This window comes from Triturus cristatus, chromosome 10, assembly GCF_964204655.1.
Source record: "Triturus cristatus chromosome 10, aTriCri1.1, whole genome shotgun sequence".
Lineage (NCBI taxonomy): Eukaryota > Metazoa > Chordata > Amphibia > Caudata > Salamandridae > Triturus > Triturus cristatus.
In genome coordinates this window covers 1,037,325,216-1,037,338,580 of record NC_140593.1, presented here as the reverse complement: position 1 = coordinate 1,037,338,580, position 13,365 = coordinate 1,037,325,216, and the positions used below count along the sequence as shown (strand labels likewise).

The window sequence follows — 13,365 nt, the reverse complement described above, 5'->3', positions numbered from 1 at the left end:
GAGGAGATGTTTGAGTGTGTATTACATATGTTATGGGATTATTTTGAAGTTGAGCATGACCAGAAGAGTGTAGATGGATCAGTATGTTAAGTAAAGCTCTGATAAAGTGTTAGAAATGCACAGGTTGTGGTTCAAGAGCAGTGGCTGCCTGCTCTGGACAAGTGAGCTCGATTCTTTACTCCTCAGCAGTCATACTCCTAATGGTTCATCAAGGTCTGCTGTTGGCTCTTCGCCATAGGAGTCAGCTAAGGAAGTTGCACTGTTCTGATGAAACAACGATGAGTCCATTAAATCTGAATACCCAAAGGCTGTCTTCTACATTTACTTTTTCCTCTTTCTTTTAAGTTTTTTTTCCTATGTTAAGTTTTGAGTGATTTATAACTGAGGATTGATAATTGGCAACATATAGATCCTCTTCTAAGAATCAGCCTATCTCAATTACCATCTGTAACCTCCTCTATCAAAATATAGTCTTAATAATGTTTGTAAATATACTGTAAAGTAAAAAGTAAATGTATAACTTTTACCACAACACATGTATGTACCTTTAATGGTACTTAGAGAAATATTATTTTCAGAGACTACAGCTTTTTAATTTTCATTTTCCTATTCAAGGACCGCATCAAGTGTCTTCTGAGCACACGCTTAGTACAACTTTAAAGACTCATCTTTATTTGGATGCTGAAGGCTTGGGAGTAGCTCTTATTCAAAATGGACCATACCTCCAGATTGTAAAAATTATTGACAAAGGTGCTGCTGCTAGAAATGGACGACTTAAGCCAGGTAATTAACCTGGAAGGAACTAGTTACATTAGAGTTGGACATTCTTAAATAAAGCTCAATATTTTCATAATCAATAATTTCCTGTGTTATAACCGATTAGAAAGGTGAATCAGTTGGTATTACTTTCTGTAATAAAGTCCTCAATAGATTTTTTCTTTTTTAAAGTACAACATAAAAATAAAAAAAATAAGATGGCTACTACAAAGTTCCAAGTCTAAATTTGTTTTACATAGTATCTCAAATGATTAATAGTTTTCTAGCCAAACCTCGGGTGAAGAAGTGCTTCACAGGGATCTCTCGTTATCATGGTTGCTCTTTACTCAAAGGTGATATTAATACTGTGTCCTGTTTGCAAATGTTTTATGAGATACAGTTATATAGATAAGGTTTGAATTACAATGTTTTTAGAGATTTTTTGTGGTTGTATTAAATATTGATTTCAATATCTGACATATGTTGTTCGTTTTGATTACATCAATTACTGTGGGTTGATCCAATGTCTATGTCATGTTTCTTTTTTAAAAGTTCAACTGTGAATGTGCAACAGTTTTGTTAACCTAGTCCTGTTAGGTGCACTTTGAGGATTCTCACATCTACAGGTAACCACTTGTGCAGCCATCAGACAATTTTATTTCCCGGCTCTCCCACGTTGAAGAATATGGTGCCCATGCCTAATTATGAATTGCCCAGAGCAAAAAAATAAGTAAAAGACCGATCGCATTTTCTGGTCCCTAGAATGTGCCTCATATAAACTATACTATCTCAACAGTCATCCTTCTTTTCTTGAATTGGATTTTGTTTAATGGTAAGCAGTTTATGCAACCAGTAGTTATATTTACCTGTTAAGTGATCGTTAATAATGCGTCTTGTGTTTTATATTTTCAGAATAGCTTCAGCAAGCACACCCTTCATAGCTCTCGACAACCTATTGTTCATCATTAGCAAGTTTTTAACGGTGACCCTGATTCAGATTGTGATAGCAGTTTCACATATGTGTTTGCTGTGTTCTGCTCACTACATTTGCAGGATCTGTGTATCAACATCCCAAGTGAGAAATGCCATCTGAAAATCAAAACCGAAGGTGAACTCTACCTGTACAAGCCCTACATAAACCTACAATCTAAATAGAAAAAAATACAAAAATATCAAAACCACAATGATGGTTGGTATTTTCCTTCTATCCCAGTCATGACAACTAGCTCATTGTAGTTCATACTAGAAACCAGGGGTGCGTGGCAGAACACCGATGAAGTGAGCAGCTTTGCTCGGAGCTCCACTCGGCTGATCCCCATTGTTAGAAAAACCCCACTCCCACACCGGAAAGGGTGGTGGTAACGGGGTCCTTCCAGACATACACAGTGGTAGCTTGGCTCGAGTGGTCAGGGGTCAGGCACCGTGTTAAGCATACGTTATACCCACACAATAACCATGCGTGCATCCGTTCCAAAAACGACACTACACCTTAAAAATTATACTGAAAATATATCTCTTTATCTTCTTTTCTCTTAGTTGCTGATTAAATAAATAATAATACAATCACAGTACACAAGGCTTTTTCTGTGGAAGGGTACGTCAAATAAATACTGTCTTAACAATTCAATAAATAAGGTAGATCATAAATAATCAAGGCATAGATATAAGTGCATTACATTACAGGCAATTAAATATTATGAGGCAATAAATACTGTACGACAATAAATATTGTGAAACAATAAATACTGTGAGGCAATAAATAGGATAAATACAATAAATACAGTGCTCTCAATAAATAATAAAAGCCAACAGTGACATTTGTAAATCAGTTCACATTCCTGAGGTACTATGGGATGATTTGACCCAATCCCAGCTTGTAAAGATTTGGATGGCCTGAGGGGTATACTCCCTGGCTTGGGCAAGGCTGAGGCCTAAACTGAGGTAGATAAAGGGGGAATCTAGAGATCTGGCTCTCCCACACTACACAACCCCTCTGTATTAGTCTCAGCTCACCCCTGGCACAATCAAGCTGGTTCCAGCACCCTAGGTTAGTCTCTCAGGGCTCCACAGGGCCTTAGGCGCCCTCTATTCCACTTACTGCCCTTTTTATGAAGCTCCGACGCCGCTGGAGTCGTGTCGACGCCGGTAGGCGGTTCCGGTTCGATGTCGGCGGCCTCGGCTCGATGTCGACCTCCGGTTCGATGACGTCGGGCTGTCTTGGCTCGATGTCGACTTCGGGCAGCTCCGGTTCGATGTCGGCGGCCTCGGCTCGTTGTCGACCTCCGGTTCGATGACGTCGGGCTGTCTTGGCTCGATGTCGACTTCCGCCGGCTCCGGAGTGCGACCTCCACTCCCGACCTCCGGCACGATTCTCTTCAGGTTCCGGCGACTCCGGAGTGCGATCTCCACTCCCGACCTCCGGCACGCTTCACCTCGGTCTCCGGCGACTCCGGAGGGCGGACTTCACTCCCCCGTCGACGCCGCTCACTCGACCTCGGGTGACTTCCTCCTCGACTTCTGGTACTCTCCACGACCTCCGTCGGCGCCCTCTCTCGACCTCTGGCGGCTCCGGGTACGACGTCTGCTTTCCAGTCAGCGCCGCTTCTCCACCTCGGGCTCCCGGTCTCAGGCTTCTCGACGTCGGATTCCAGGGAAACCAATAAACAGGTCAGATTCTTGCTTTTCTTTACTTCTAAGGCCTGTTCCTGCTGTCCAGGCCCTTAAGATGGTTTTTCTTGCTTTGTCCCACACAGGGCTCCAGGCTGGGCTCAGTCAGTAGGGACTAGTATCAAGGGTGGGTTTATGGACCCCACTCCAGGCACAAGTTTCCACCCCTGCTGCCTCACTCCTTCCTCCTTCAGGTTTCTGCTCCTCTCTCTTCACCAGTCAGGTGCCAACTGCCAGCTCCAACTGTCAACTCTGGCTTAGCTTCCCAACATTCCAAACCGCCTCCAACTGTCACAGGGTTCTGGAATGTTCTGGAAGGTGCTGGTAGGTTCCAGTGGGTTCTGATGATGTCACAGGTGGCCACCATTTTGTGCTCCAGGCCCTCAGACAGAAGTTCCAGGGGTAGATAAAATGGCTCCCTGAATCTGCATCAATACTAAAAAGTCTGGTGGTTCCCAAAAAGGAAAAAATACTAACAGGGTTTGAGGCAAAAGTGGGACAAAATAAATAATGATGAGGAGGGACCACCCAAAGGGCTGACAGGTCTAACACGCGTCCCCCCCAGCTGAAAGTGGGGAGAGCTACCCAACCCCTTGGGAGTTCTCATCACTAAGGCGGAAATACCTTGAGAGACCGTCTGCATTGGCGTGGTCCACTCCAGGCCGATGTTCCACCTGAAAGTCCATTCCCTGTAGGGAAATAGACCACCTCAACAACTTGGGATTCTCCCCCTTCATCTGCATCAGCCAACGAAGGGGTCTGTGGTCGGTCTGAACCAGGAAGTGCGAGCCAAACAGGTATGGCCGCACCTTCTTCAGAGCCCATACCACTGCAAAGGCTTCACGCTCTATTGCACTCCACTTCTGTTCCCTGGGAAGTAGTCTCCGGGATAGGAAGACCACGGGTTGATCCAGACCCTCTTCATTGAGTTGCGATAACACTGCCCCAATGCCATGTTCTGATGCATCTGTCTGGACAATGAACTTCTTGGAAAAGTCTGGGGCCCTTAAGACCGGGGCCTCGCACATGGCTTTCTTCAGCTTGACGAAGGCCTGCTGACAAGCCTCCGTCCAGACTACCCGTCGAGGTTGTTTCTTGGACGTAAGTTCCGTGAGGGGGGCCACGATGGTACCGTACCCCTTCACGAAGCGGCGGTAGTATCCCGTGAGGCCCAGAAAAGCTCGGACCTCAGTCTGTGTCTTGGGGGGTTCCCAAGCCATGATGGCCTCGATCTTCGCCTGGAGGGGTTGCACCGCTCCCCTACCCACCAAGTGTCCAAGGTACACTACCGACCCCTGCCCGATCTGGCACTTGCTGGCCTTGATCGTCAATCCAGCTTGTCTCAGGGCCTGGAGAACAGCTTGCAGGTGACGCAAGTGATCCTCCCAGCTGTTACTGAAGACGGCTATGTCATCCAGATAAGCAGCAGAGAAACTCTCCATTCTGGTGAGGATCTGGTTTACCAGGCGCTGAAACGTGGCAGGTGCGTTCTTGAGCCCAAAGGGCATCACACAGAACTGGTAGTGGCCATTGGGCGTGGAGAAGGCTGACCTTTCCCTTGCTCCATCAGTCAAAGAGATCTGCCAGTACCCAGAAGAAAGGTCAAAGGTACTTAGATATTGGGCAGCTCCCAGCCGGTCAATCAATTCATCCGCCCTAGGGATCGGATGAGCATCAGTTTTGGTTACTGAATTCAGTCCCCGGTAGTCCACACAGAACCTCAGTTCCGGTTGGCCACCCGGTGGTGCAGCTTTCGGTACTAGTACCACCGGACTGGACCAGGGGCTGCTAGAAGGTTCGATCACTCCTAGCTCCAGCATCTTAGTGACTTCACCGTTAATGCTGGCCTTCACCTTGTCTGACATCCGGTAGATCTTGGACTTCACAGGTGGGCTGTCTCCTGTGTCCACGTCATGGACGCACAGGTGAGTCCTACCCGGAACAAGGGAGAACAACGAAGAGTACTGTCCCAGGACCTGGCGGCAGTCCTCCTGCTGTTCAGGAGTTAGAGATGGGGAGAGAATCACTCCCTCCACCGACCCATCCTTCTCTTGAGACGCAAACAAATCGGGGAGAGGCTCGCTTTCCGCGTCCTCTGCTCCGTCAGTCACCATCGTCAAGATGACTTCGGGCCTCTCGTGGTGGGGTTTGAGGCGGTTGGCGTGCAGCACCCGTAGGGGCTGACGAGGGGTCTTAAGATCCACCAAGTAGGTAGCCTTACCCTTCTTCTCCAACACCTCAAAGGGTCCTGACCAGCGATCCTGGAGGGCGCTAAGCTCTCCTGGTTCGATCACCCACACCTTCTGGCCAGGCTCCAACTCCACCGGGTGAGCGTTGTGGTCATACCACGCCTTCATTACTGCTTGGCTGGCCTCCAAGTTGTCAGAAGCTTGCTTCCACAACTTAGCCATTTGGCTTCGGAAGGCCAGCATGTAGCTCACCACGTCCTGGGGAAGCTTTCTGGGAGTTCTTTCCCATCCGTCTCTCACCAGGTTGAGAGGTCCACGTACAGGGTGCCCGTACAAAAGCTCGAAGGGGCTGAAGCCCACTCCCTTCTGTGGCACTTCCCTGTAGGAAAAGAGTAGACAGGGTAGGAGGACGTCCCATTTCCTCCGCAGGCTTTCAGGCAGACTTCTGATCATGCCTTTCAAGGTTTTGTTAAACCTCTCCACCAGACCATTGGTCTGGGGGTGGTAAGGAGTTGTGAACCGGTAGGTCACTCCACACTCCTTCCACATGGCCCGCATGTACGCTGACATGAAGTTGGTCCCCCTGTCGGACACAACTTCCTTGGGAAAACCCACTCGGGTAAAGATTCCCATCAGGGCCCTAGCCACAACAGGTGCTGTTATGGTCCTCAGAGGTATTGCCTCTGGGTACCGTGTGGCATGATCCACCAGAACCAGGATAAACCTGTGACCAGCTGTAGTAGGCGGATCTAACGGACCCACAATGTCGATGCCCACCCTTTCAAAGGGGGTGCTAACGACAGGAAGTGGTTCCAGGGGAGCTTTCAGCTTCACCCCTGTTTTCCCACTGGCTTGGCAAGACACACATGTCCGGCAGTAGGTATCGGACGACACTTTCATTTGAGGCCAATAAAAGTGTGGGACAAGACGGGCGAAGGTCTTGTCTTGCCCCAGGTGTCCTGCCAAGGGGATCTCGTGAGCCAACTCCAGAAGGAAGGCTCGATAACGTTGAGGGACTACCAAGGCTCGTGACGATCCATGTAGGGGTGCCTTGGGTTCACTGTAGAGGAGGCCATCCTCCCAGTAAACACTGTAGTTCCCTTCAACGTTCCCTGCTGCCTGGGCTGCGGCCTGTCGCCTCAGCCCCTCAAGGGTAGGGCACTCCCTCTGGCCCTGGCAGAATTCCTCCCTGGACGGGCCTCCCTCCACGTGCCACTCGGCCGGGATGGGTAGGTCCTCCAGTTCGGTGACATCCCCCACCGCAGACTCCTGGTCCACCACCTCCGGTGGCCTATCCGTCCTACGGGATGTGGACGCCGAGGCAGGCTCCTCCTGTCCTCGGTTCTTCCCTTGACTGGCAGCTGGCTGGGCCTTTGTTCCAGGCTCCAGCCGAAACAAACTCCCTCTCCGGGTAGTCGCGGACCTTGTGCTCACACAGGCCCAGTCAGGTGTACCCAGCATCTCAGTATGAGTCCGGTATTCCACCTCCTTCCAAGCATTGTGCTCCATGTCATTCCCCAGTAGACAATCGACTGGCACGGCAGGGCTTACGGCAACTCGAAGTGAACCTGCAACCCCCTCCCATTCAAAGGGAACCTCGGCCACCGGATAGTGGCCTGTTCTGCCGTCAGCCATCGCGGCTGGGTGGAGTACATCGGGAATTACCTGCTCTGGAGACACCAGTTGGCTACGTACCATAGTCATACTGGCTCCTGTGTCTCTCAGAGCCTCCCCTCTTTGGCCGTTGATGGTGACCCACTGCCCATACTTTACGGTATTTGCGGGCACCTGGATCTTAGGAACCATCTCCCGTTCTCCCAGGGACACTAAAGTGACACCCGCCCACTCCCTTCCCTTAATTAAGGGCATCTCCTCCCCGAGCACTACACTAGCTACTCCGGGGGTCTTTCCTCCAATGGGAGGGGGTGGTTGTTTCGGGCACTTCGCATCTCCCTTGTAGTGTCCAACGCCACCGCACTCGTAGCAATGGACAACCCTTGGCTGCTGACTCTGGCCAGGATTAGGGTTTCTGGGTGGGTTAGCCCTAGGGGTGAATCCTGTTCCCTTCCCTTGGAAGTTATTTTGGGGGCCTTTGGAGAACTCCTTTTTCTTTTCCCCTCCCTCTTTCTTCTGGGGGGCGCCCTGTCCGGCCTTTTGAGTATCCCCTCCAGTCCCCCTTGTGGACACCCGGGTACTAGCCCAAATGTCCGCCTCCTCAGCAAGCTTCTGGGGATTGGTCAGCTTGCTATCCACCAGGTGTTGACGCAGTTCAGGGAAACATTTTTCGAGCAGGTGTTCCTTCAGTACTAAATCAAACAACCCCTCGTAGTTCCTCACTTCACTGCCCTGAATCCAACCCTCTAGTGCCTTCTTTGCATAGTCCAGGAAGTCCACCCAATTCTGTGTGCCCAGTTTGTGACTACCCTGGAACTTCTGTCTGTACTTTTCGGGTGTTAGTCCAAACTTTCTTATGAGCGCCACCTTCATGGTGGGGTAGTGGGTCTGCTCATCCTCCTCTAGGGCCAATAATGCATCCCTACCAGCTGGAGGCATGTACTTGTACAATCCCGCTCCCCAGTACTTCTCTGGAACCCCATGGGCCCTTAACGAGACCTCATAGGCCGCTAGCCACTTGGCAATATCGTCGCCCACTCCATAGCTAGCTACTATGTCCTTTGGCAGGTAGGGTTTGGGTTCCCTAGTGAACTCTCTTTCTTGGTCTTTGCTGCCACCATTAGGAACAGTGTGTGCCCCGACTCGTAGGATCTGAAGATCTATCTCTTTCAGCCTTAGCTCATGAGCCATCCTCTGTTCCTCCTTCTCTTTCTCCAGCCTTGCTAAGTCCCATGTGAGCTGTCTTTTCTCCCTCCGGTCTGTTAACTCCACTTCAGATAAGCCACCGCTAGAGACAGTGCTGCCCTTCCTGGAAATGGTTCTGGGCCCCGCTACTAGGTTCCCCACCTCAGGTTGGTACAAACCAGCTCCCTCACTGTCGGGCTCTCTATCCCTGTCCTCCTCCTCAGCCTTGCTTTCTCGTCGTGCCTCCCCCCAAGCCCTTAAGCTGGTTTGGAGTGCACCCTTCTTTGCTCCTGGGGGACAATACACCCCCTCCCGCTGACAAAACTCCCTGAGTTGGGCCACAGTGTACGTTTCTAGGTCTTCTAGCACAAACTCCATTTTGCCCACTCAGGTCAGAGGACAGTTATTTGCAGAAGCTATGCAGGGGGGTACCTTATATAATACCTCCTCCCACCACCAGAGTAAATTTGGAAAAACAAAAACTCACAATTAGGAAGGACGCTTTGAGAAAACTCCAGGTGTAGGCCTATGGACTACCCACAGTTATTGTCGAGTATACGTAGGCACAGCTCAATCCCGCCGCTGAACACCAATTATGTTAGAAAAACCCCACTCCCACACCGGAAAGGGTGGTGGTAACGGGGTCCTTCCAGACATACACAGTGGTAGCTTGGCTCGAGTGGTCAGGGGTCAGGCACCGTGTTAAGCATACGTTATACCCACACAATAACCATGCGTGCATCCGTTCCAAAAACAACACTACACCTTAAAAATTATACTGAAAATATATCTCTTTATCTTCTTTTCTCTTAGTTGCTGATTAAATAAATAATAATACAATCACAGTACACAAGGCTTTTTCTGTGGAAGTGTACGTCAAATAAATACTGTCTTAACAATTCAATAAATAAGGTAGATCATAAATAATCAAGGCATAGATATAAGTGCATTACATTACAGGCAATTAAATATTATGAGGCAATAAATACTGTACGACAATAAATATTGTGAAACAATAAATACTGTGAGGCAATAAATAGGATAAATACAATAAATACAGTGCTCTCAATAAATAATAAAAGCCAACAGTGACATTTGTAAATCAGTTCACATTCCTGAGGTACTATGGGATGATTTGACCCAATCCCAGCTTGTAAAGATTTGGATGGCCTGAGAGGTATACTCCCTGGCTTGGGCAAGGCTGAGGCCTAAACTGAGGTAGATAAAGGGGGAATCTAGAGATCTGGCTCTCCCACACTACACAACCCCTCTGTATTAGTCTCAGCTCACCCCTGGCACAATCAAGCTGGTTCCAGCACCCTAGGTTAGTCTCTCAGGGCTCCACAGGGCCTTAGGCGCCCTCTATTCCACTTACTGCCCTTTTTATGAAGCTCCGACGCCGCTGGAGTCGTGTCGACGCCGGTAGGCGGTTCCGGTTCGATGTCGGCGGCCTCGGCTCGATGTCGACCTCCGGTTCGATGACGTCGGGCTGTCTTGGCTCGATGTCGACTTCGGGCAGCTCCGGTTCGATGTCGGCGGCCTCGGCTCGATGTCGACCTCCGGTTCGATGACGTCGGGCTGTCTTGGCTCGATGTCGACTTCCGCCGGCTCCGGAGTGCGACCTCCACTCCCGACCTCCGGCACGATTCTCTTCAGGTTCCGGCGACTCCGGAGTGCGATCTCCACTCCCGACCTCCGGCACGCTTCACCTCGGTCTCCGGCGACTCCGGAGGGCGGACTTCACTCCCCCGTCGACGCCGCTCACTCGACCTCGGGTGACTTCCTCCTCGACCTCTGGTACTCTCCACGACCTCCGTCGGCGCCCTCTCTCGACCTCTGGCGGCTCCGGGTACGACGTCTGCTTTCCAGTCAGCGCCGCTTCTCCACCTCGGGCTCCCGGTCTCAGGCTTCTCGACGTTGGATTCCAGGGAAACCAATAAACAGGTCAGATTCTTGCTTTTCTTTACTTCTAAGGCCTGTTCCTGCTGTCCAGGTCCTTAAGATGGTTTTTCTTGCTTTGTCCCACACAGGGCTCCAGGCTGGGCTCAGTCAGTAGGGACTAGTATCAAGGGTGGGTTTATGGACCCCACTCCAGGCACAAGTTTCCACCCCTGCTGCCTCACTCCTTCCTCCTTCAGGTTTCTGCTCCTCTCTCTTCACCAGTCAGGTGCCAACTGCCAGCTCCAACTGTCAACTCTGGCTTAGCTTCCCAACATTCTAAACCGCCTCCAACTGTCACAGGGTTCTGGAATGTTCTGGAAGGTGCTGGTAGGTTCCAGTGGGTTCTGATGATGTCACAGGTGGCCACCATTTTGTGCTCCAGGCCCTCAGACCGAAGTTCCAGGGGTAGATAAAATGGCTCTCTGAATCTGCATCAATACTAAAAAGTCTGGTGGTTCCCAAAAAGGAAAAAATACTAACAGGGTTTGAGGCAAAAGTGGGACAAAATAAATAATGATGAGGAGGGACCACCCAAAGGGCTGACAGGTCTAACACCCATCCAGTGCCATCCTACAGTATCACACCCAACTCGGGCCTAACTACCCCCTGAGGATAAGCTTGCACCTCTGCTGCCGACCATCACTACAGCAGAAAAGATCAACTGTGAGTGATTGACTGGCAGAGCCGTGAGGCCGTGGCTTAAGATGGCGGTGACTAAGCACTGTGGTGATCCAGAGGGATGACGGACCCGCTGCAGAAGCCACATGCTGAGCTGGTGGCCTGGGGTGCCTGGTGGCGAGCTGGTCTGGGCCCTCCGGTCCTCTGACTTGGCAAGTCTATCACTGAACTTGCGGGAGATGGCGCAGCCCTGCCAGATTGCTTCCTGATGCCTGAGGTGCCTGCGCGGAGAGACGGTGGCAAGGAGCTGTGCAAGCCAGACTGCGGAAGGGGCCTGAGAGAGAGAAACCCCCGGAGCTGAGGCGAGTCGGTGGTGCCCCCTGTACCTGAGGCCCAGGAGAGCAGAGGTGGAGTTCCGGCCTCTAGTCCCGGTGTGCACCAAGATCCTGGTTTCCTGTACGTGGAGGCCGTGGTGCAAAATGCATGCTGCACCTAGACTAGCTGCCTTATATACTGCAGCCAAGGCCACAGGGTTCCTGCCGGCCACAACTAGAGAAGCGATCATAATATCTGTCCTGAAGCCGGGGATACTGGCTGATGATCGTGCAGCCTACAGACCACTGTCAATATTAAATATAGCATATAAAATATTAAGCTACTGGTGGCCAGTTTACTGCCCCTCATGCCTAAACTGATTTCCCCAGACCAGGCAGGATTCATACCGGCCCTGAACACGGTCATAGCATTAGACGACTCCTGGCTGTCCTGGGCACTGCAGACCAATGTTCCCTCTAATTTCTTTCCTCTGTGTGCGGCAGTGGAGGGTCTCTGTGCGCTGCAACCATGGCTATGTGCGCCAGGAACAAGACTGCGTGTGTGCGCGGCGCCAAATGTCATTCAGAACGTTTACTTTAAAAAGTGAAAAGATGGTGCATTTTCACACATACAGTGCCACAATAAGTGTCTTAAGGGCAGTTTCCAAATTGGATAAACACGCCATGACAGGAATTGGTTACACAGGCAAGTACACTTCAAGTTTAGAAAAGCACAAGACTTAAACGGTGGTACCATCATATGATTTTAATAAATATTGTTACCGTGAGCACTGTTAATTGGGTGGGGAAATGTTGGGAGCCTATACAATATCACATACAAACAATAAGGGAGACATGTCAAGTGGCATCACTAGAGGGGTGTCAGGGTTGCTTCTCACGGCGATCTTTGGCATTTTTCCAGTGGTGATAAACTCGATCTAGGTCAACTTTCCCGTTCAGGAGGTAGGCCTTTGTCCTCATCAGCATATCCAAATGCTTCTGCTCTAGTCTATTCCTCAACTTACTCTTGATAGTATTCATGAGGCTGAATCCTCGTTCACAATCTGCACTAGATGCTTGAAACGTTGCGCAGACATCAACAAGCTGAGCCACCACACTATACTGAGCAGCATGCGTACAGTGAAATTCACCATGTCTTGAAAGGTGGTAAATAACCCACCCTTTACATGTTCTGCCACCACATATTTATAGTCTCTTGTCTATTGTCGAACAACATCTTTTGTTTTGCAATCACCCAGGACCAAGACATTTTTATACTTTTCTACAAGTCTTTGTATATTCTCAGTCCCAAAATCAAAATGTGATTGTGCGGCCATTGCCTGGATTTCAAAACTTGCCCATTCTTTCAGCTCATCTTCAGGGAACCTTTTTTGCATGTGCTCACAAAGAAGGGAAACAAAAGACAAAATAGGCCCACTGTCAAACTCTTGCCTTTCCTTGTACAACACCATCAGATCTCTTACAATGCTGCTCCAAAAGACAGTGTCCCCCAAATACTGTTGCTTAACTTGGCCAATCTTTGCACTTGCATACTGTACAGTTTCAATAGTAGTCAGAGAACTTTTTTGGAATAGTTTGCACAAAGATGCAAATTCACGTAGAATGTCATTAAGTACTGCAAGTGAAATATGGTAGTTGGAGTTTGATAGCTTTTTATAACAATATTTAGCAACTGGATCATTCTCCTCAACTTTCTCATGCTCAAAGTACTTAAGAACAGCCTCGTAATTACGAATTAGTGCACCAACAGCAAAATGCCTTGAAAGCCACCTGACTTCATTCAGTGGTCGAAAAGAGACCACTTCACATTCAGTGACCGATGCAATTTCATCAAGCTTGGACTTCCTTGCAGGAGATCTGGAGAACACAGTGTAGACAGTCCTCAATAATGTCTCCATCTCTTTAACCATTGGAACCCTTTTCCAGGCATCATCAACTCCCAAATCTTCTCGATGGGCGACACAATGCTGCCCAACTAGATGAGGTATGGATAGTTTAAGGCGAGTAGCAACACCATTATTCTTACCCAGCATCACGGACGCACCATCAGATGTGAACAT

The 13,365-nt window shown here is 49.5% G+C and overlaps 1 protein-coding gene across 1 annotated transcript in view; it reads left to right on the top strand.

Annotated features, from left to right (window-relative positions):
- Positions 1-13,365, top strand: part of PDZD9 (PDZ domain containing 9) — a 243,244-nt gene that overhangs the window by 116,992 nt on the left and 112,887 nt on the right. The window contains exon 2 of the mRNA XM_085630212.1: positions 616-783. Coding sequence (XP_085486338.1) covers positions 616-783 — 168 coding nt within the window. The remainder of the gene's footprint in view (positions 1-615; positions 784-13,365) is intronic.